This window comes from Leptonychotes weddellii, chromosome X (genome assembly GCF_054177405.1).
Source record: "Leptonychotes weddellii isolate Sample4059 chromosome X, ASM5417740v2, whole genome shotgun sequence".
Classification (NCBI taxonomy): Eukaryota; Metazoa; Chordata; class Mammalia; order Carnivora; family Phocidae; genus Leptonychotes; species Leptonychotes weddellii.
Window position 1 is genome coordinate 38,684,664 of NC_138385.1, and position 24,136 is coordinate 38,708,799.

The window sequence follows — 24,136 nt, forward strand, 5'->3', positions numbered from 1 at the left end:
TGAATCACAGACCTGTACCCCTGAAACAAATAATACATTATATGTTAATAATAGAAAAATTAATTAATTAATTAAAATTAAAAAATAAAAATAAATAAAATTGATTCAGTGACAAAAAAAAAAAGGACCTGTCAGTTTTTAGAGATCACAGGACATGCCATGTTTTTTGCATTTTGTGAAAGAATATATTGGTAGAGCATCTTGTACATTTTAGGTTATAATTGGGCTCAAATAGACTGTTGTGAAGTAGATAATTAAGAAATTATCTGGTGATATTATGGAAATACAAAGTTTACCAATATCGCTTAGTCCCCAAGCCTAATTTTCTTCTGAATAAAGCTGGCTAAGCTCACTCATTTATATCATTTGCAGAGATATCTCTCAGCAATAGATTGAAGTGTGATATAATAACAAGAAAACAGTGTAGCTGCTTAACATAAAAACTGATTTCACAATATTTTTAAAGATTATTTTTTGAGTGGCAAAAAACAGTTACATTGAGTAGATAACAAAAGCCAAGGTGAGACCGTTTACATTTTCCACTTTTGATAACTTTAAAGCCTTGAACCACACTTACTTATTTTTAATGGTCTTCATGTGAATGGGGTTTTCAGACTGTATCAGAGAATCATACTATCATAAGTGGCACAGCTCATGAGCAAAAATCCTGTAAGGAATCCCAATCTTTTCATTCCTCTCCATCCTTTGGCCTCAAAGAAGTTTTCATTGTAGATGTAATTTTCTATTTCCATGCTGTGGAAGCCCCCAAGAATGAACTCATTATCTGTAGTTGTTGAATTTTACGTTATATTAGGGAAGGGGAGCATAGGGAGCACTTTGTCACAGAGCATTGTCTACAACTGGTTCTCTTCTTTCCCATTGCTTGACACTGACAGTAAAATTACTTCTAGTTAAATAATGAACTTCTTCAAGGAACAAAAAACCAAACATGTTCTGATTACAATTTCTATAAAGATACAGTCATATCTGATGAATTCCCTTGTATAATGTTATCAGGTAAGTCAATTTTACTTTCTGAAAGTAAATTCACAAAGGACCTCTAATTCAGTTGTACATATTTGTTCTTGAACCAGAAGCATTTGAGTATTTATGTTTAATTTAACAGATCGCAACTGCCTGTTATTCCCCTTTTCCATCTTTCTGTGTTAGGTAAAGCCACTCCTCCAAAAGCCACTAGCGCTGACCTCCAATAGTTCACCACAAAAGAAAAATATAAAAGTAGTAAAAGTTGTTCCCAGTAAATCTTGCCAAATAATGTTCAAGAAGAATGACATATCAATCTGCCTCACTTAAATAAATGCAGCATCTGATAAATGCAGTGTGTAACCTGCCTAGCACATAGAAGCTGGGTTCATATAGATGTTTATCTGCAGGCTCAGCACCCCCCCCAATGTATATTAAACAGTGCTGACAGGCACCCATTGATGTAACTAAGTATTTTTTTAATCCTAAAAAATTCCTGGTAATCAGAGAAAAAATATATGATATGACTACAGGTCTGACAGGAGAAAATCTGACTCTTCTGAGGAAAAGTTATAATTAGAACTACAGTGTTCATCTTTTGGTGAAAGAAGCTGATCTCAATCACCATCAATATGTGTAAGTCTCACTTGAACATAAGTGGGATAGGTATAATTCTGCTGTGTCTTACACTGTGATCTGTCCATCTGTAGGTAGTTACAGAAACTAGAGTCGGGCCAGGCATAAGGTCTTGATGTCAGACTCCTGTGACTGTATAAAGATGCTTCCTAAATCCGATTTGAAGTTTCATAATAGGTTTTATTGTAAATACATGGCTCCATTTTCATAACCTGCATTTACATGTGTCCCATAAATGATTTTTCAAAATTATCTACAGAACACCAATTTTCACAAATTGTAGTCAATCAAAAAAAAAAAATCACAACTTCCTTCAGTAGTCTTAGAAATACAAACACAGAGTCTGTTGTCCTCCTTACTAAAATACTCAGATTCAGCCCTGGTGCAAAATTTGGCTGTTGAATTTTCTTCAGCTTATTTATGTAACTATGCTATATTGCAGGTACCCAGCAAAATAATACCATTGCTTTTATAGCATTAAGTTTCCTAAATCAGCAAACCAGAAAGGCCACATCAAATTTATTGTGGATATACATACAAAGCTTCAGTTTTCCACACAAATCAGCAAAAGAGGTGTTCATAAAACTGCAATTTAAAAAAAACTACATTGTATATTCTTCCCCTTTCTCTGTTCTTTCTAGGAAAGTTCAAAGTATATCTAATATACACAGTAATATCTAATTCATATTCCACTCATTTTTAATTTTTATAATTCCAGCAAGGGCCAGGTATTACATTTAAATTCCACAATATTTCCCTTTTTGGTATTTATTTAAAAGGAGATGTTTTCAACTAGCACTTAACATTATATACCACCTATTATATAAATGAATATTACATATATTATTACAATTATATTTATACATTAAAATAAATCTAAGAGCCTTAATTAAAAATTAAAGTTTGAATTTTGTTTGATTAGTTCTAATTACTGGTAGTACTTGAAATTATTTAAATGGCATTTCAAAGAGGTCCTCCATTATCTCAACTTTTCAGAAACTGAGGATGGCTTTCCAGTTAGTCTGAATAAGGAAGGCTGAATTAATATTAATTTTCTTTGGAGAATCTAGTGGTTGATCAGAACACAAAGTTTGGATCCAGAGTGTCTGAAGGTAATCCCTGACTTGACATCTATAAATTCTGACTTTTTAGGCAAGTGACTTAACACATCTGTGCTTCAACTTCCTCATCTGTGAAAATTTGAATAATAAAGATAGTACCTACTCCATAGAATTACTATTAAATGATTTAACATTTTTAAGTCCTTGACACATAGTAATTATTATACCTTTTTTTTCAAATTAAAAGCTAAAATTCACTTACTTGGTTTGCTTTAATTTCCTTTAGACTTGCACGAAATTAAGTCATCGATGCTTATCTGTAACCACTCCTTAGGCTTTTGATGTAATCTCCACAATATGGCAATTGTTATGGTTTTAGGAAGGACCCATTTCATTGCTATGTATTAATTTATGTTTTAAATCTCATGCATTATTAGAAAAATAACATAGAATTAGCACATTAAAAAAGGGGTGGAGTAGGTAAAGCCCAAGCTTGTGTGTTAAGGAAGGTCACTTGGAGCCACCACCATCACTAGGGAGCCCAGGAATGTGGGCAATCTCAGATCTCATGAAGAGAATGGTCTCCTAAAATATGCAGATTGGAGAATACTACTGTTATTGCACCCAACTGTTAAAAAGTTGACCCAGCATTTGAACCTTGTGGGTTCCTAAAGCTGTGGTCACATGAATACTGTCATCATGTGGACACTACAATTATGGGGCAGGTCCAGACATACTGGTCATGTCAATACCATGGGCTTCTAAACCTTAAGTTCACCTGGTCTCTCTGAACCACTTGCCACTATGATCACGTGGTAGATTCAGCTTCAAGTCACTACAGCATCAGGGACTCTTAAATTCTACCCATCATGTGGATTTTTCCTGTCATGTGGCCCCTACTAGCTAGTGGTATGTGGAAGCCTCAGCTCTCAAAGTCACATGGGTGTCCTGTTTCCGATGATGTCAGGCTCGGTTGTCTCTATCACATGGAGATCGTGGGCTACCAAACTGTAAATCTATGAGTTAGCAGCCATGTGACTCCTCCCATTACGTGGCAGTCACGTGAGCACCGCACTACCCAATCGCCATTGGTCACCTATATCCTCTGGTGACGTGAGGCTCAGCTTTCTCCGTTGCTCGAATATCAACGGCTGCTGAAGTCACTTAGATCTTTCTGTCATGTGGACCCTGCCGGTGAAGGACCTGGAAGTCAGGTAGACCCCCGACAGCTGTGGGTTACATGGATCCTGCAGTCACGTGATCCCCCTATGCCCCCCCCCCCCCCCGTGGTCGTGTGCGAGCGTGCTTTTCAGTGTGTGGAGTCTCCTGAAGTGTGGCTCAACTTAGCTTTCTTAGAAGTCAGACCTATACAAAGAGAAGACCTTTAGAACTGTGGTTTGCACCCTGGCAAAGGGAGAAATTTCCTGAAACTCGGGTTCAGATCCCATCCTTTCCCTCAACTTTTATATCCTGCCGCGTTAAGTGGCACTCAGGTGGGTTGGGCACCGGTAAATACTGGATATTTACTCAGAGAATTGGCATGAGAGGATGCGGCAGGGGTTCATGTACTTCTCTCAATGGTCAGTCTCTAGAAACGCGGTGGGACTCCATTCCCATTCCTCTTCCGCACCCCCACACTAAAGCCCTACTCTTGATTATCACCCTGCCGTATTAGCTGTCTGTATTGGACTCCTCTGCCATCGTCTGACCGTGCTATTATCAAAGACACCAGAGACCTCTTAGATGCCAGTTTTTTTTTAAAGATTTTATTTATTTATTTGACAGAGAGAGATAGCGAGAGAGGGAACACAAGCGGGGTGGGGGGGGATGGGTAGAAGCAGGCTCCCTGCTGAGCTGGGAGCCCAATGCCGGGACTCGATCCCAGGACCCTGAGATCATGACCTGAGCCGAAGGCAGACGCTTAACAACTGAGCCACCCAGGCACCCCTAGATGCCAATTTGTATAAATAATTCCAAATCTGATCTTAATTTCTCTTTCTTCTTTGATTTTGTATAGAGAGGGAAGAAGAGAGACTTTTTTAAAGAATTGGATATTTTTTCAATGAAAGTGTGGAGGTTCAGCTATACTCAAAAAATATTTTTAAGTGTGACAGTAGCCATTATATGAAGTTTTAGAATGTTTTTCTTAGATTTACTTTGTAGTTCAACAGTTTTTCAAAGTGCACATTGGTTGCATATATTTTTGTGCTAGGGATTTCTAAATGGCTTAAACTAATCCAACCAGACACTATTAGCTTCTGATTTTCCTCCTGATTTTCTCACCATTGCTTCTTAGAATCCTTGAAAACTTTCTCCCTTCCTCCTGTTCTTCATATGGAAAAAATAGTAAATTTATTTAAGAAAAATATGTTAAGTAAAATTATGGGTGATACATTTCATAAAGATCACATAGATGGTAGTGAATGAGTAAAATTCAGCAAATAAAGGATTGTGTTTACATTTGTGGGATTTTGAAATATTGTTTGATAGACAGTTAAAGAATATTGTCATGTGTAATATTTTTATTATATGATATCCATTCTACCTTTTCTCTCATTTCAGCACTTCCAGGTTTGATATACAAAACACTATGTCCGAAAGACAGCAACAACAAACATATGTTCTTCCATCAGAGAAATTTGGGACATACAGAAATGAAGGTAAAAGGATTTTTATATTGTCATATTTTTAAGATAACTATGCTAATATGCAATTTGAATATCAAAGAGAGAGGTAGTGTCTTAGTCCATACAGGCTGCTTTAACAGAACATAATGGAGTTTACAACTGAGAGTTGCCAAGTGAGCCAATTCACAGAATATTTCACAGACCAAATCTTTTTGCTATTGTAAATGGTATATTCACAATGAAATATTATTTTCTATTTGTACAATTCTTTTGTATATATTAGTATTACATCCAATAAATTGGTTAATCTCTATTCTTATAATTTTCTGTAGATTTCTCTGGAATTTTTTATGAAGACAGTTTTGTTTCTTCACTCTTACACATTTATTAATTTATGTATATATGTATGCATTTATTTATTTTGGTTAACTGCACTCATTCACTGCCTGGGATACTCAGATGTTGAACAGACCTGATTATATGAGGGGTGCCTGTGTGGCTTAGTTGGTTGAGCGTCTGACTCTTGATTTTGGCTTAGGTCATGATCTAAGGGTTGTGAGATTGAGCCCCACGTTGGGCTTTGTGCTCAGTGCAGAGTCTGCTTGAGATTCTTTCCTTCTCTCTCTGTCCCTCCCCCCACTCATGCTCTGTCTCTCTCTTAAATAAATTCTTTTTTAAAAAGAACTGATTATATGAGCCATCCTTGCCTCTTCTGGTTAAAATGGAATGCTTTTAATGTTTCACAATTATGTATGGTGTTTGTTGTAGTCTTTTTAGAAAAATACATGTTATCAGTTTAAAGAAATAGCTCTCTATTCTTGGTTAGCTGAGAGTTGTTTAATCTTGATTGGTTATTAAATTTTGTTTATGTCCTTTTTTTATGAAATCTTTGTGATGATTATCATTTTCCTGCTTCTTTATCTTATTAATGTAATGGATTATATTATGGATCTCCTGATGTTAAACCACACTGCAAGTTTGGGATAAACACAATTTTGTTATGTTGTATTATCTGTTTTACCTATTCCAGGATTTGGTTTGCTATTATTTCCAATTTTTTGCATTTCTATAACTAATTAAGATTGAACAGTAATTTTGCCTTTTCATGCATTATTTGTCAAGAATCCTCTTTATATTAAAAAAGAAAACCCTTATATTATTATTTTCTATTTCTTCAATGTAAAAGAATATTTTATGACACATGAAAATTATTTGAAATTCTCATGTCTGTGGCCATACTTAAAGTTTTACTGGAACAGAGCCATGCTGTATGTATGGCAGCCTTTGGTTGACAACAACAGATTTGAATAGCTCTATCAAAAACTGAAAAGCCTGCAAAGCCTCAAATATTTATGATCTGACCCTTTCCAGGAAAATTTGTTGAACTCTGGCTTAGAGCAAGTGTCCTTAAAGCAAGTGCATAGTAACTGGTAAATGGCTGGAAGTCCCTTTGGCTAAGCCCAGGAAGATTTACTGTAGTCAATTGTGACTTCATTCCAGGGTCTTTTCTCAGTAGTCCATTTGCTCATGGTATTGTGGCTCAGGTGTGGGGATTGATTTTTCAACCATTCAAATATGTAAAAGCCATTCTCAGCTTGCAGGGCCCACAAAAACAGGCCACAGGAGAGGTTTGGTCCATGGGCCATAGTTTGCCAATTCCCTGTTCTATGCTAATGGAATCACTAGGTCTCCAAAATAGCACTGAGTGGAAGATCAGCAAATGAGATGGAAATCATTCCTAGGCTTTCCTGGCAAGCATAAACCAAAACCTGACACTTTAACACAGTTTTCAGTCTTGGTTGCACACTGCAGTCATGTGGACAGTTTAAAAAATGTAGTTGCCTAGTCTGATTCCAATTCTGCTTTAATTGTTGTAGGTATACCCTGGTGCTAGAATTTTTTCCTTTTTTTAAAATTTCTTTTTCTCAAATTTTTATTTAAATTCTAGTTAGTTAACATATAGTGTAATATTGGTTTCAGGAGTACAATTTAGTGATTCATCACTTACATATAACACCCATGGCTCATCATAAAAAGTGCCCTCCTTAATACCCATCACCCATTTAGCCCATTCCCCATCCACCTCCCTCCATCATCTCTCAGTTTGTTCTCTGTCATTAAGAGTCTCTAATGATTTGTTTTCCCCTCTGTTTTTCCCTTATGTTCATCTGTTTGTTTCTTAAATTCCACATAGGAGTAAAATCATATCATATTTGTCTTTCTCTGACTGACTTATTTCACCTAACATAATGCACTCTAGCTCCATCCACATCACTGCAAATGGCAAGATTTCATTCTTTTTGATGGCTGTGTAATATTCCACTCTGTGTATATACCACTTCTTCTTTATCCATTCATCAGTTGATGGACATTTGGGCTCTTTCCATAGTTTAGCTATTGTAGATAATGCTGCTATAAGCATAGGGGTTTGTGTGCCCCTTCAAATCAGTACTTTTGTATCCTTTGGGTAAATACCTAGTGGTGCAATTGCTGTATCTTAGGGTAGTTCTATTTTAACTTTCTGAGAAACCTCCATACTGTTTTCCACAGTGGCTGCACCTCTGTTTATATTCCCACCAACAGTATAAGAGGGACCCCTTTCTCCACATCCTCGCCAACATCTATTGTTTCCTGTGTTTTTAATTTTAGCCATTCTGACAGGGTGAGGTGGTATCTCATCGTGGTTTTGATTTGTATTTCCTTGATGATGAGTGATGTTGAGCATCTTTTCATGTGTCTGATGGCTATCTGGGTGTCATCTTTAGAAAAATGTCTATTCGTGTCTTCTGCTCATTTCTAAACTGGATTATTTATTTTTGGGGTGTTGAGTTTGAGAGTTCTTTATAGATTTTAGATACTAATCCTTTGTCAGATATGTCATATTATAAATATCTTCTACAATTCCATAGGTTGCCTTTTAGTTTTGTTGATTGTTTCCTTCATTGTGTGAAAGCTTTTTATCTTGATGAAGTCCCAACCGTTCATTTTTGGTTTTGTTTCCCTTGCCTCTAGAGTCCTGTCTAGTAGAGTCATGTCTAGTAACAAGTTGCTAGGGCCGAGGTAAAAGAGGTTGCTCCTTGTGTGCTCCTCTAGGATTTTGATGCTTTCTTGTCTCATGTTTAGGTCTTTCATCCATTTTGAATTTATATTTGTGTATGGTATAAGAAAGTGTTCCAGTTTCATGCTTCTGCGTGCTGCTGTCCAGTTTTCCCAGCACCATTTGAAGAAACTATCTTTTTCCATTGGATTTTCTTTCCTGCTTTGTCAAAGACTAGTTGACCCTATAGTTGTATGTTCATTTCTGGGTTTTCTATTCTGTTCCATTGGTCTATGTGTCTGGTTTTGTGCCAGTACCATACCGTCTTGATGGCTACAGCTTTATAATATAGCTTGAAGTCCAGAATTTTGATGCCACCAGCTTTGGTTTTCTTTTTCAAAATTCCTTTGGCTATTCGGGGTCTTTTGTGGATCCATACAAATTTTAGGATAGTTTGTTCTAGGTTTTTAAAAGATGTTGTTGGTATTTTGCTAGGGATTGCATTGTATGTGTAGATTTCCTTAGGTAGTATAGACATTTTAACAATATTTGTTCTTCCAATCCATGAACATGAAATGTTTTTCCATTTCTTTGTGTCTTTTTCACTTTCTTTCATTAGTGTTCTATATTTTTCAGTGTACAAACCTTTTACCTCTTTGGTTAGGTTTATTCCTAGGTATCTTATTGTTTGGGGTGCAATTATAAATGGGATCGATTCCTTGATTTCTCTTTCTGCTGCTTCATTATTGGTGCATAGAAATGCAACAGATTTCTGTACATTGATTTTATATCCTGTGACTTTGCTGAATACATGTATTAGTTCTACCAGTTTTTTGGTGGGGTTTTTTGGGTTTTCTACATAGAGTATCATGTTGTCTGCAAAGAGTGAAATTTGACTTCTTCCTTGCTGATTTAGATTCCTTTTATTTCTTTTTGTTGTCTGATTGCTGAGGCAAAGACTTCCAGTACTATGTTAAATAGTAACAGTGAGAGTGGACATCCCTGTCTTGTTTGAGACCCTAGAGGAAAAGCTCTCAGTTTTTCCCCATTGAGGATGATAATAGCTGTGTATCTTTAATATATGGCCCTTATGATGTTGAGGTATACCTACTTTGTTGAGTGTTTTTATCAAGAATGGATGTTGTACTTTGTCAAGTGCTTTTTCTGTATCTAATAAGAAGATCATATGGTTCTTATCCTTTCTTTTATTAATGTGGTGTATCACATTGATTGATTTGTGAATATTGAACCACCCCTGAAGCCCAGGAATAAATCCCGCTTGATAGTGGTGAATAATTCTTTTAATGTACTGTTGGATCAATTTGCTCGTTGAGAATTTTTGCATCCATATTCATCAGGGATATTGGCCTGTAATTCTCTTTTTTAGTGGGGTCTTTGTCTGGTTTTGGAATTAAGGTAATGCTGGCCTTGTAGAATGAGTTTGGAAGTTCTTCTGTTTCTGTTTTTTGGAACAGTTTGAGAAGAATAGGTATTAACTCTTCTTTAAATGTCTGGTAGAATTCCCTGGGAAGCCATCTGGCCCTGGACTTTTGTTTGTTGGGAGATTTTTGATTACTGATTCAATTTCTTTGCTGGTTATGGGTCTGTTCAGATTTTCTATTTCTTCCTGTTTTGGTGTTCGTAGTTTGTATGTTTCTAGAAATTTGTCCATTTCTTCCAGATTGCCCAGTTTGTTGGCATATAATTTTATATAATATTCTCTTATAATTTTTACATTTCTGTGATTGTGATCTCTCCTCTTTCTGTCATGATTTTATTTGGGTGCTTTCTCTTTTCTTTTTGGTAAGTCTGGCTAGGAGTTTACCTATTTTATTAATTCTTTCAAAGAACCAGCTCTTAGTTTTGTTGATCTGTTCTACTGTGGGTTTTTGTTTTGTTTTTATATCATTTATTTCTGCTCTAATCTATTATTTCCCTTCTTCTGCTGGCTTTAGGTTTCATTTGCTGTTCCTTTTCTAGCTCCTTTAGGTGTAAGGTTAGGTTGTGTATCTGAGACATTTTTTACTTCTTGAGATAGGCCTGTATTGCAATATTCTTCCCTCTTAGGACTGCCTTTGCTGCATCCCAAAGGTTTTGAACTGTTGTGTTTTCATTTTCATTTGCTTCCATGTATTTTTTTTATTTTTTTCTTTAAATTCCTGGTTAACCCATGCATTCCTTACTAAGACGTTCTTTAACCTCCATGTATTTGTAGTCTTTCCAAATTTTTTTCTTGTGGTTGACTTCAAGTTTCATAGCATTGTGGTCTGAAAATATGCATGCTATTATCTTGAACTTTTTGTACTTTTTGAGGCTTGATTTGTGACCCCGTATGTGATCTATTCTGGAGATTGTTCCATGTAGACTCGAAAAGAAAATATTTCTGGTGATGTTCTCTGTTCCTTTCTAGTCTTTGTTGCTTTTGGTCTTTTTTTCCCCACTCAGAGTCACCTTTAGTATTTCTTGCAAGGCTGGTTTAGTGGTCATGAATTCCTTTAGTTTTTGTTTATCTGAGAAACTCTTTATCTCTCCTTCTATTCTGAATGATAGCCTTGCCAGATAAAGTATTCTTGGCTGCATATTTTTCCCATTCAGCATGTTGAATATATCATGCCACTCACTTCTGGCCTGCCAAGTTTCTGTGGACAGTTCTGCTGCAACCTGATCTGTCTTCCCTTGCAGGTTAAGGACTTTTTTCCCTTGCTGCTTTCAGCATTCTTTCCTTGTCTGTGTAGTTTGTGAGTTTGACTATGATAGGTCTTAGTGATGGCCAGCTTTTGTTGAATTTAATGGGAGTTCTCTGTGCTTGGATTTCAATGTCTATGTCCTTACTCAGATTAGGAGTTTTCAGGTATAATTTGCTCAAATAAACCTTCTGTCCCTTTTTCTCTCTCTTCTTCTTCTGGGATTCTTATGATATGAATGTTATTAACCTTTAAGGAGTTGCTGAGTTCCCTACATCTACATTTGTGATCCAGTACCTTTCTTTCCCTCTTCTTTTCAGCTTCATTATTTTCCATAATTTTATCTTCTATATTACTGATTTATTCCACTGCTTCATCCAACCTCATTGTCATGTCATCTAGTCAGATTTGCATCTCAGTTATAGGATTTTTTATTTCAGCCTGACTAGTTTTTAGTTCTTTTATCTCTGCAGTAAGTGATCCTCTAGTGTCTTCTATGCTTTTTTCAAGCCTAGGTAATATCCTTATAATTGTTGTTTTAAATTTTGGTTCAGACATCTTACTTATATCTGTATTGATTAAATCCCTGGCTTTACTTCTTTCTGTTATTTCTTTTGGGGTGAATTCCTCTGTCTTGTTATTTTGTCTAGGTCACTGTTTTTTGTGTGTGATTGTTAGGAAAGCCTGTTATATTCCTGCTCCTGAGAGTAATGGCTATATTAAGAAGAGGGCCAAAAAAAAAAAAATGTCCTATATGTACTCTGCTCCAGTGTTTTGGCTGCTCCTACCCTCAGGTCAGTCCTCTGCAGAGTTTCTTTTTTGCCTGCAGTGGGGAGTGTTTGGACCTTGTCCACTGTGTGGCAAGTTTTAACTAGGTGTCTTTTGGTCTGCTTGTTAAAAGAAGCTAGATCCTATTTCCCCCAGAGCTGAAGCTTTGCAGCACTCTAGCACAGTAAACTTGGTGCTTATGAGGGGTTTGTGCTGGTCTTCCAGGGGTGGGGCCTGCTGAACTGATTCCAGAAGAACTTGCCTAGGAAAGATGCTCCTGCAGGGTGCAGGGGGGCGGGGTTTGGCATAAGCAGCTCCAGCCTCCACTGGGGGCACTGTGTTGCTCACTGAAGGCTTTCAGTGCTGATGGGTGGGGATGGGGAATGGCCTTGTTCCACTCTCTTGTCCCTGGAGCAGGGAGTTTGCACCTGTCACTCTTCACAGAAGAACAAACAATCACCCATCTTGTGTCCCTGGCTTCTGTCAGATCCATGCCTTCACCCTGTCTCTGTCTGAGCTATTTGCCTGCCAGATGGCAAAGTACTCCTGTGTTTTACCTCAGGCATGCAGCTGGGTTTCAAAACTCCAAATTTTAGGAACCCACATGGCCTGGACCTGCACTGGTCCTCTGGGAGAGGGTCTCACTGCATTTTTCTGGTTTGCAGGTTTGTTCCAGAGCAGTGGTGACACAACCACACTGCAGTTCAGAGATTATGGTAAAGTGCAGCAAAAAGTCAGCACCAAGGTTTTCTGCCCTCAGCTGGTGTCTTGGTTCCTATGCTAGGGAATAGGGCAGCACGTTGGCACTGCCAGTTCTTTTGTCCCTGGAGAGGCTGTGTCACCACTCCCAAATTCACTCCAAAGAAGGGGAATTGTTTCTCCCCATGCCACCCAGGGGATCCTCAGACCACGATGCCCACTCCCGGGTCTCTGCCCTCCTTCTGCACAGGAGCACCGCTAAGCCCACCAGGCATGACCCCGGTGATGGCTCAGAATTCTAAAATTTCAGACTTTGCACTCTGCTGCTTATAATAACTTGTGGTAGTCAGTCTCCCCCTCTTTTCCCAGTCAGTGGTTTTGGGGAAGAATTTTTCTTGTGTAATCCCCTACCTACTGCTTCTCTCTCTCTCCCCCTCTCCCTCCTCTCTGTGATCAAGGCTCCCTCCACTTCACAGGACCTACAGTCTTTTCTCCCCCAAATCAACTCTCTGCAGCTCCTACCTTCCACAGGTGGTCATTTTTCTACCTATAGATGTGCAGTTTTGTTCTCTCAGTCCTCCGATCGATTTTTTGGGTGTTCAGAATGATTTGATATTTATCTAGCTGTGTTCGAAGGATGAGGCAAGCTAAATGTCCCCCTACTACTCTGCCATCTTAACTCCTCCCTCTTTTTTCTATCTCCCCAAGTAGCTCTAGTGTGTGAACAATGTTCAGAACTACCTGAATGATTTAAATGACGACAGTGTAAGTATTTAACAATATTTCATTTGAAAATTTTGTACTTGTGGTTTTGGAATAATGATATTACATTAATAAATACATATAATATGCCAATAGTAATAAACAAGGTGCAGATGAAAGCCAAGCACCCATGAGCACAGTGCTGACTTGGCAGTGAAGCTTTCTTTGCAGGAGACAATTACAACCCAAGGTAAGGATGGAAGAGACAGAACAAACTCAACAAATCAAATGATTTGCACTAAGGGAATAAAATAAATAAATAAATAAAAAACAGAAAAAGCTGAACAAGACCTTAAGATAATATTTTCTAGAGAGATAAAAGAGTGATAAAGGAAGAAGTTATATCCATTATAAAAGAACAGAAAACTGATCAAGAAATATGGCTGATTTAACATAAAGATTTACTTTCACTTCTTCCTGAAATCTCATTAAAATAATATCAAAGGTATACAGATACATGTGATGGGATATTACTCAGCAATAAAAAAAAGCAAAAACATGGGCGGATCTCAAAAACATTGTGCTGACTTAAAGAAACCAGACACAAAGGCATGCAGGGTGTATGATTCCATTTATATGAGATTCTAGAGCAGGCAAAATGAATATGTAGTGACAGAATGCAGATCAAGGTTTACATGGAGATGAGAGAAAAAGAGACTAATTTGCTATGGTATATACGCATGTGGTATATGCTTTATATTTGTTCAAGGTGGTGGTTAGCTCTAGTCCCTGATTTTTACATATAAGTAATTTGGGATCAGGATAAATTGGGTGAATCGTCCAAATTGTTGCAGCTTATTAATCAGAGAGAAGACAGGGGGATCTGATTATCAATAATAAATTATTTCTATTGTGCTGTGTAATGAGTCAATAGGAGTAGTGCTTCCCCCCAAGCACCTGACAAAACCTCAACCCACCCGTGTATAGTAGTGAAGCGTGGACATGAAAGTATAATGTCTGCATTCCAATCACCCATTTTTAAACACAGTTGACATTCTTATGTTCTTTTACCTTGACTTCTTTATGTTTATATTTATAAATCAAAACAAACTTTCACTAATATTTATTTCTGAATAATGTATTATAATGTACATTTTTAAAAATTGTGGTAAAAAACACAGTACATAAAATTTACCATCATAACCATTTCTAAGTATATAGTTCGGTACTGTTAAGTATACTCACATTGTTGTGAAACCAATCTCCAGAACTTTTTCATCTTACAAAACTGAAACTATATTAAACAGCAGGTTCTCCTTGCCCTTTCCCCCAACCCCTGATAACCACCATTCTACTGTCTGTTTCTATGAATTTGACTACCTAAGATACATCATAAGAATGGAATCATACAGTATTTGTCTTATTGTGACCAGCTTATTTCATTTAGCATAATATTTTCAAGGTTCATCCATCTTGTAACATGTGACAGGATTTTCCTCCATTTTAAGGTTGAATAATATCTTATTGTATGTATATACCAAAATTTTTTTATCCATTCATCCATCAGTGAACATTTTACCATCTACCTCTTGGTTGTTTATGAATAGTGCTATGAACATGCATGTGCAAATATCTCTTTGAGACTCCACTTTCAATTCGTAATATATAACCAGAATTGGGATTGTTGGGTCATATGGTAGTTCTATTTTTAATTTTTTGAGGAATCTCCATACTATTTTCCATAAAGGCTATATTGTTTTGCATTTCCACCAACAGTGCACGAGGCTTCCAGTTCTTCACATCCTCACAAACACTTGCTCTGTTTGGGGTTTTTTTGTAGCCATCCTAATAGGTGTAGGTGATAGCTCACTGTGGTTTTTATTTGTATCCCTCTGCTGATTAGTGATGTTTCCTTCTATTCCTATTTTGTCAAGTGTTTTTTTTAATTATGAAAATGTGTTGAATTATGTAAAATGTTTTTCTGCATAACTGTGATTATCTGTTTTTGTCTTTCATTCTGTTAATGTAGTTTATTACATTGATTGATTTTCACATGTTGAACTATTCTTGCATCCTATGGATAACTTGCACTTGGTCATGGTGTATAAACCTTTTAATGTGCCGTTATATTTGGTTTGCTCATATTTTGTTGAGGATTTTGCATCAATATTCACCAGGGATATTGGCCTATAGTTTTCTTGTAGTGTCTGTCTGGCTTTGGTATAAGGGTAATGCTGGTCTCCTAGAATAAGCTTGGAAATATTCCTTCTTCAGTTTTTTGGACAGGTTTCATTTGGCATTCATTCTTTAAATATTTGATAAAATTCTCCAGTGAAAGGCATCTGGCCCTGGGCTTTACCTTGTTGGGAGGTTTTTGATAATTGATTCACTCCCCTTACTATCGATCTGTTCAGATTTTCTATTTCGGTTATGATTCAATCTTGGTAGTTTGTGTTTTTGTAGGAATTTATTTCTTCTAGGTTTTCCAATTTGTTAGCATACAATTGTTCATAACATACTCCTATAATACTTTCCATTTCTGTAGTATCAGTTGTAATGTCCCTCTTTCATTACTGACTTTAGTTATTTGGATCTTTATTTTTTTTCTTAGTGAATCTAACTAGAGGGTTGTCAATTTTGTTTATCTTTTCAAAAACCCGACTCTAAAGTTTCGTTGATTTTTTCTATTGTTTATTTCTTCTCTATTTCATTTATCTTTGCTCTTACTGAATTATTTCCTTCCTTCTGTTAGTTTTGGGTTTAGCTTGGCCTTTTTCTAATTTCTTGAAGTATAAAAGTATGTTGTTGATTTGGGATCTTTCATCTTTTTAATGTACACATTTAAAACTATAAACTTCCTTGTTAGCACTGCTTATGCTTCATCCCATAAGTTTTGGTATGTTTTATGTTCATTTTAATTTGTCTAGAAGTAGTTTCTAATTTCCTTTGTAATTTCTTTGACCCATGGGTTGTTTATGAGTGTGTTGTTTAATTTCAATACATTCATGGATTTTCCAGTTTTCCTCATAGTATTGATGTCTAGTTTCATTCCATTGTGATTGGAAGAGATATTTGTATTATTTCAGTCTTCTTGAGTTTGTTAAGACTTACGTTGTGGCCTTACATGCAGTCCTGGAGAATGTCCCATGTGTGCTTGAGAAGCATGTAAGCTGTTCTTGGGGGAGTGTTTCGTATATGTTTATTTGGCCCAATTAATCTATACTGTTGCTTAAGTCTTCTATTTCCTTATTGATCTTCCATCTGGATGTTCTATCCATTATTGAAAGTTAGGTATTACAGTCTCCTACTATTATTGTGTTGTTGTTTATTTCCCCCTTCAATTTTATCAAAGATTCCTTCATGTATTTAGGAACTCTGTAGTTTAGTGCATACATACATAAATAATTTTTATATCATCTTGCTGAATTGATCCTTTCACTATTATATAATGTCCTTCTTTGTCTTTTCTGACAGTTTTTTACTTAATGTATATTTTGTCTGGTATTAGTATAGCCACTGCGACTCTCTTTTGGTTACCATTTGCATAGAATATCTTTTTCCACCCTTTCACTTTCAGCTTATGTATGTCCTTAGACCTAAAGTGAATCTCTTGTAGAGAGCATATAGTTGGATCTTGTTTTTTCAATCCATTCAGGCAATCTATGTCTTTTGATTGGGGAGATAAATCCATTTACATTTGAAGTAATAACTGATGGGAAAGGACTTACTATTGCCATTTTGTTCATTATTTTCTGTATGTCTTGTAGCTTTTTTGTCCCTACTTTCCTCTCTCACTGTCTTCCTCTGTATTTAATTGATGTTTTGTAATGATATGTTTTGATTCCCTTCTCATTTGCTTTTGCATATATTCTATAGATATTTTCTTTGTGGCTATCACATAAAATCTATGTGGTAATTACATAAAACATCTTAAAGTTATTGGGGCGCCTGAGTGGCTCAGATGGTTAAACATCTGCCTTTGGCTTAGGTCATGATCCCAGGGTCCTGGGATTGAGTCCCACATTGGGCTCCTGGCTCAGTGGGGAGCCTGCTTCTCCCTCTCCCTCTGCCTCTCCCCCTGCTCATTCTCTCTCTCTCTCTCTGTATCTCTCTCTCTCAAATGAATAAATAAAATCTTTTTAAAAAATTATAACATTTGTTTTAAATTGATAAAAATTTAACTTCAATTGCATACAAAAACTTTACTGCTTTACACCTCCACCTCCCCTACTTTATGCTATTGAGGTTGCACATTACATCTTTATATATTGTATATTCATTAACATAGACTTATAGGTTTTTAAAAATATTTCTGTCATTTAAATTCTCATTGTCATTTAATGCACCAAAATTACAATAGTACAAGTTACTATATTTGTCCATGTATTTACCTTTACTGCAGAATCTAATATTTTCATACAGCTTAGTGTTTCTGTCTACAATTCTTTTATTTTAGCTTGGACTCCCTTTAGTATTTCTTGTAGAACAATTCTAGTGAGAATGAACTCCCTCAGCTTTTGTTTATCTGGAAAAATTTTAATTTCTCCTTCATTTGTTAAAGGCAATTTGCCAGATACAGTATTCTTTATTGACAGTTATTTTTTTTTACTTCAGTACTTAGAATATATCATCTCACTCCCTTCTAGCCTGCAACATTTTGGCTGACAGATCAACTGGTAATCATATAAAAATTCCCTTGTACATGATGAATTGCTTTTCTCTTGATGCTTACAAGATTCTCTCATTGTCTTTGACTTTAGACAATTTGATAATGTAATTTAGTGTGATTCTTTTTGAATTTATCCTAATTGGAGTTTCTTCAGCTTCTTGAATCATCATGTCCATGTCTTTCCTCAGATTTGGGAAGTTTGGGCCATTATTTTTGCAAATAAGCTCTCTGCCCCTTTCTCTTTTCTTTCTGGGATTCCCCCAATGCATATATTGTTCTTCTTTATAATGCCTCATAAGTCCCATAGGTCTCCTTACTTTTCTTTATTCTTTTATCTTTTTGCTCCTCTGACTCAGTGATTTCAAATGACCTGCCTTCATGTTCACTGATTATTTCTTCTGCCTGACCAATTCTACTGTTGAACCCCTTACAAATTTTTCAGTTGTTCTTGTATCTTGCAGCTCCAGAATTTTTGCTTTTTTTGTAGTGTCTATCATTTTGTTGATGTTCTCATTTTGTTCAGACATCGTTTTCCTGTTTCATCCAGTTGTCTGTCTGTTTTCATTTTTAGCTTATTGAGCATCTTTAGGATCGTTATTTTAAATTCTTTGTCAGACAGCTCACAGATCTTTTTATTTTACAGTCAGTTTCTGGAGTTTTATTTTATTCTTTTAACTGGACCATATTTCCCTGTTTCTTTGTAGGACTTGTAAATTTTGCTAATACTTGGGCATTTGAAAAAGCAACCAACTCCACCAGTTGTTGTGTACAGGCTTCATGCAGGGGATGACCTTCACTAAGGTCAACCTTGCTGGAAGCTCTAAGACCTTTCATACATTTTCTGGTCTCTTGCTCTCCCTGGCATCTGCCTGTGAAACCGCAGTTCCAATTTACTGCTCACCTCTGTTTTCAGCACTTTCTAAACTTTGATGCAAGCCCAGTAAGTTTTCTAATTTAAACAAGACAAATTCATCCTGGATCAGTCCCCTAACAAGCCAGAATGTTGGATATATGGTCCACTCTTGTTTCCATCCCAAGGGAAGGAAGGAATATGGGCGGCTTCCTCCCAGTTGTTTTATGGTGTGTCACAAAGACAGAGGGGCATGATCAATCCTGCAAAACAACATGAATTTTACTACCCCTTTAGCTAAAATCCCTTCTTGGTTTTATAAGGGCTTGAAAGCTGTATTTTCTCAATTGATCTCCAGAATCTTTACAGAGGTATTCTGGTTCATATGTTGTTGTTAATTCAATGTCTCTGTTGGGGAAGGAAGGCCTGTAGCTTCCTGGTCAACCATGTTGCTGACATCACTCTGTAATACACAATTTTGTATCCTGACTTTTTTTTCTTTCACAAAGTGTCATAAGGTGTCAGGAGTATTCTATCTTGTTTTTTGAGCCTACCACTTAAACTTGAATCATTTTTTTATAGAGAGAAAGAGAACATAAGTGGGAGGGAGGGGCAGAGGGAGAGGGAGAGAGAGAATCTTAAGCAGCATGGAGCCTGACATGGGGCTTGATCTCACAACTCTGAGATCATGACCTGAGCCAAACTCAAGAGTCAGACACTTAACCAACTGAGCTACCCAGATGCCCCACACTTTTTAAAATAATGATACATTTTTAGCAAAAATACTGGAACTCAGCATGTAAGCCCCCTTTCAAATCAGTCTGTATGCCTATTTCAGAGTGTAAGCTTTTTATTTTGGTTCTCTTAATCAGATAAATGTCAGATAATTTCACACTAAGGCTATCTTGTTTTACTGTTGCTACTTTATAAAATACATTAATAGCTGACACCACAATCTTCTCCCATACACCCATCTGTTTTCCTTCTCATTTCCCAGAGGACTAATAACAATGAATGCAAATAACACCCATTCATCCTTTACTAAACACCAGATGTTGTACTAAGTACTGACCTAATAATAGCTAACTTACTTACAGTGTTTATTTGGTCACAGGCATTTCTCCAGGTGTTTTCCATGTATTTCCATATATTAACTCAATTTTCACAACTATGAGGCAAAACTGTTACTATTTTCAATTTAAGGGAAAAAAAATAAGGTGAGTCACCATGAAGTCAAAGTTACTTTCCCTGGACCATAGAATTTAGCACCAGGATTCAAACCCTCATTGATCTGACCTCTAACCCTATGCCCATAACCAATGATGTATGACTCTGTGTTAGGGCTGAAATGAGCACTGGGATGGTACCCAAAGTCCAGTGGGCAATATTGACTGTGGTGTCTGGGACCAACATGACCTTAACTCTAACCTTCTGTCCAAGAGACTCATCACTGTATGCTCTTCCCCTGTATGATCTCTTTTTTCTCAGACTGTGTGGGAACTATTTCTCTGGTGTTCAGCTTGAAGATGAAGTAGCAGAGACAGACAAGTTATACATGGAAAGAAAGGACGGTTTCCAGAGAGGTGTATATTGCCAGGATGAATTCAGTTCCTTATAGACTTTTTCCATTTGTGTTTCATTCTCTTCCTAATGATCATCCTCATCTTTCTGGCCCATACATCCATCCCTTGGACTTTTTGCTCTGTATGTCAGGTACCCATGCCCCTTCTTTCCCATCCTTGATTCGAGGGACAATCATTTCTACCCCTCTTCTGTCAATATCGGCCATTCCCTGATCCCATTGTCTTTCTGTGTCAAAAAGCCTATAAAACACAGTCATATAATTATAAGTATATATTTCAGCATAGAATATTTTAAAGTGAAATGTCTGGGTCAAAGTGTAAGAATGACTTCTGAATGGTTAAGCATACTGTAGGAAATTAGATCCTCCTGCACTGTTAGTGGAGAAGTATATAGGTGTAAATATCCTTAGGAAATTGTCTCTTATAATTTAAAATATGATGTGCTTCTGCTGGGAAGCTGTAAAGCACAGAATCAAAACTTGGAACTGTCCTAAATCCCAAGCCATGCTCCACTTGGTAATTTGGCTTCCACCATTAAAAATACCTTGTATAGAGAATTCTAACACTTCAAATTTGAAAATCAATTCAAATATTAAAATGCCAAGATGTAAAAAAAATTAAAGGGCATATTAAAAACAAGAAGCAAGTATTGGGTATATATAGTATATAATACATGAAAAGAAAATGTACTTTAGGGTCCTGTTTTGTGTGGCAATGCACTTTCTAACATGATTGGAAATACATGTATCTGTAATCTAATTATACAAATGTAAAACAGATAATATCAACACATGCCCATGCATACACACATGCTCATTCACACACTCTTGCTTTCCTCTGATACAAGGACCATACTGCTGTCACAAAGCTGAGCACTCACAGACATACATGTAGGTCCAGAACATTCTTCCTACACATACCAGGCACCCAAGAAGCTATATCTGCTGGATTTAAGGAAAGCTTCTCCTCATTTCTGCCACCAGATTGCAAAAGCCTCCCTTCCTCATGAGAGACTATGGACTCTTAGAAACAAACTGAGGGTTTTAGAGGGGAGGGGAGTGGGGGGATTGGTTAGCCAGTGATGGGTATTAAGGAGGGCACGTACTTCATGGAACACTGGGTGTTATACGAAAACAATGAACCCTGGATCACAACATCAAAAATTAATGATGTATTGTATGGTGACTAACATAATAAAATAAAATTTTTAAAAAAAGCCTCCTCAGATCAGAAAAGCAGTAGTTTTAGCATTAACCAAGAGGTGGGTAATTAGCTCTAGTTCTAACTGTACACTAATAAAAAAGACTAATTTTGCAAAAGACAAATTCAACACATGGTAGTTTTACAAGCAGGTTGTGAAACAGTTCTGCAGCCCAGTTTTTTTCTGGAATAAGTAGATATGGGTAGAAATTTTGAGATGTATGGATTCTCAAAAGTGGCTTTGTTGATCACAGATCTACATTGCCTACATTCATTTAACAAATACTAATTAAGCCCCATTATATGCCAGACACTGCCACCTTGAAGTGACTCCTAATCTGCAAACACTGTGATCCAAACAGATTTATCCATCTAGTTCAAGACTCATATCTCCACTTGGTCCAAGGCACCTGTACCCACCCAAGCAAGAATAACTAACTCCTTCTCACAAAACATCATCCCTGGTCTGCTCACAGAAATCTGTCCTTGAGACCTGAAAGTCCACCATTAAAGGAGAACCAGCACACTAGCTAGAGGAACACTTAGGATGTGGAAGCAGACCAATAGGTGAGGACACAATTTCTGTTCCACCACTGACTTGGCTGAGAAATCCTGGGAAAGGTACCTAACCCCTGTGAGCCTAATATTCATGATCTGGAAAGAGACTGTGGATACAATCATTTTTGGACTTCTGTGAGGAGGTCAAAGAACTCTAGTGAGTCTGCCCAATACTGAGCCAATGTTGGTTGCCATTGGGCAAGTGTTGTTTTACTTCTCACCCTGTTCTTTTCCTACCATAGCAGGGATGCCATTACCATGTACTCAACGACATAGCAATGATGTAGGCAGAATTCCAAACTGACACAGGAAGTAGCCATGTGAACACGCATGATGTCATAAAGGATACTCACAACTGTTTCTTCGTGGGAGGATCAGTTAATACTGTGGTAGAGACTAAGGGGGAACCCAGGTAGCCTGGGTGAGAGGCACCAGCTGATTTCCCATACTCCTGTTGTTGCCTTTGTTTTTGGTATGACAGTGAGACAGGGATCATGCTGAGAGGCAACACTTCAGTAAGTGGATATGCGTGTGTGCACACGTGTGTGTGCGTGGTCTCTCTGGCTTTTTAATCACATGCCCACTGTCCTATGAGATTCCCAAAACAAGGCTATGCTTGAGATTGCTCTTGTCTGGATCATCTTGATGAGGGAGGCCTCAGGCCCTGTTTAGACTTAGTTGGTCAGTCTGGGGATTGCTGTAGCTGTTAGGTAGCTCACTTTTAACACTTTCTCCTTGACAACATTATTTCTGAAGTAATGTCAGTTCTCAAAGATGACTCTGACTCCCCATACACCATATGTTGACCATGGACTATTATTATTCTTTTTAATATTTGAGTTTTTCCTTTCATTGGTGGATTTTTATGAAAATCAGTTGGTTTCCTGACATTCTCCAAAGGTCACTAATAAGGTTTCTCTCTGTTGTTGTTATTGTTGTTTAGTATCATTATGAACTCATGGCTTTTTAACATGTTGATGGGCTTCAAACCATTGTTTTGAGCAGAGGAGTTAAATGATTTGTATTATGTTCTGCTGTTGGGTTGGGAAACAGACAGTAAGGGAACAAGGATGAAAGTAGAGGAACCAGTTGGAAGGCAGTATAATCTAGGATATAGACGTTGGTGTCTTGGCCAGGGTGGTTAATAATGGCTGTGGTGAGAAGTGGCTAGATTCTGGATGTACTGGAGAGAGGAGGCAAGAGAATTTCCTGATCAGTTGGATGTGGAGTGAGAGAGAGAGAGAGAGAGCACTCCAGGCTGCTTCCAAGTTTTGAGGACTGAGCCATTGGCATTTCAGGGTCAAATGCTCTACCCATGTTTAATTCCACTTCCAGTGCCACACAGGGAAGGTCCCAAAGGTGGTGAGTACAGGATTGTCCTGACAGCAAGGTCACACACTGAAAGCAATGACTCCCCAGAGGAATTAATCTGAGGCATGGTTGTAATCACTACATCATGGAGGGATCAGTAGTGAACAGATTTTTACTCATAAGTGTACCCTGATACAGCATGGAGTAATTTAGGTACAAAATGTACAACACACAAACCGAGAGAGCCTTAAATATTAGAACCCAAAAGGAAGCTGTTTTCTACCAGTCTAGGTACCTTAATCCTCCCCCCACTGCTTACTCAAACCACTAGTATTATTATCTGCTGTTACACTGTTTCAGTTGAATGTGGTAAAAATAAAATACCCTTAGTGAATCCACTGTGGGAGAGAGAATTGGGACTCTTACTTGTGTAGATGCCAGAAAATTTCCAAATCTTTCCACATGGCGAATTATATATGTTAGCAGGGAGTATTTGCAGGGGGAAGGGTGGACATCAATACAACTCCTAGGAGTGAATACAGGGTGAAGTATCACCAAGACACTAAGTATACCTGTGGTTACAATATCCAAGAAAGTAGATATCAGAGCAAAGGAAATTATTAAGAGACAGAAAGAGGCATTACATAATGATAAAAGGATCAATCCACTGGGGAGTCGTAATGATCCTAAATGTGTACGGACCAAACAACAGAGATTCAAAGTACATGAAGCAAAAAACTGATAGAGTTGAAAGGAGAAATAACCAC

General features: G+C 37.2%; 1 protein-coding gene across 1 annotated transcript in view; it reads left to right on the top strand.

The window, feature by feature from the left end:
- The first annotated feature begins 3,783 nt into the window (after nt 1-3,783).
- The window catches only part of LOC102730566 (nuclear RNA export factor 2), a 28,751-nt gene continuing 8,398 nt past the window's right edge, over nt 3,784-24,136 (top strand). Inside the window, exons 1-2 of the mRNA XM_081809320.1 lie at nt 3,784-3,895; nt 5,244-5,341. Coding sequence (XP_081665446.1) covers nt 3,861-3,895; nt 5,244-5,341 — 133 coding nt within the window. The 5' untranslated portion in view covers nt 3,784-3,860. The remainder of the gene's footprint in view (nt 3,896-5,243; nt 5,342-24,136) is intronic.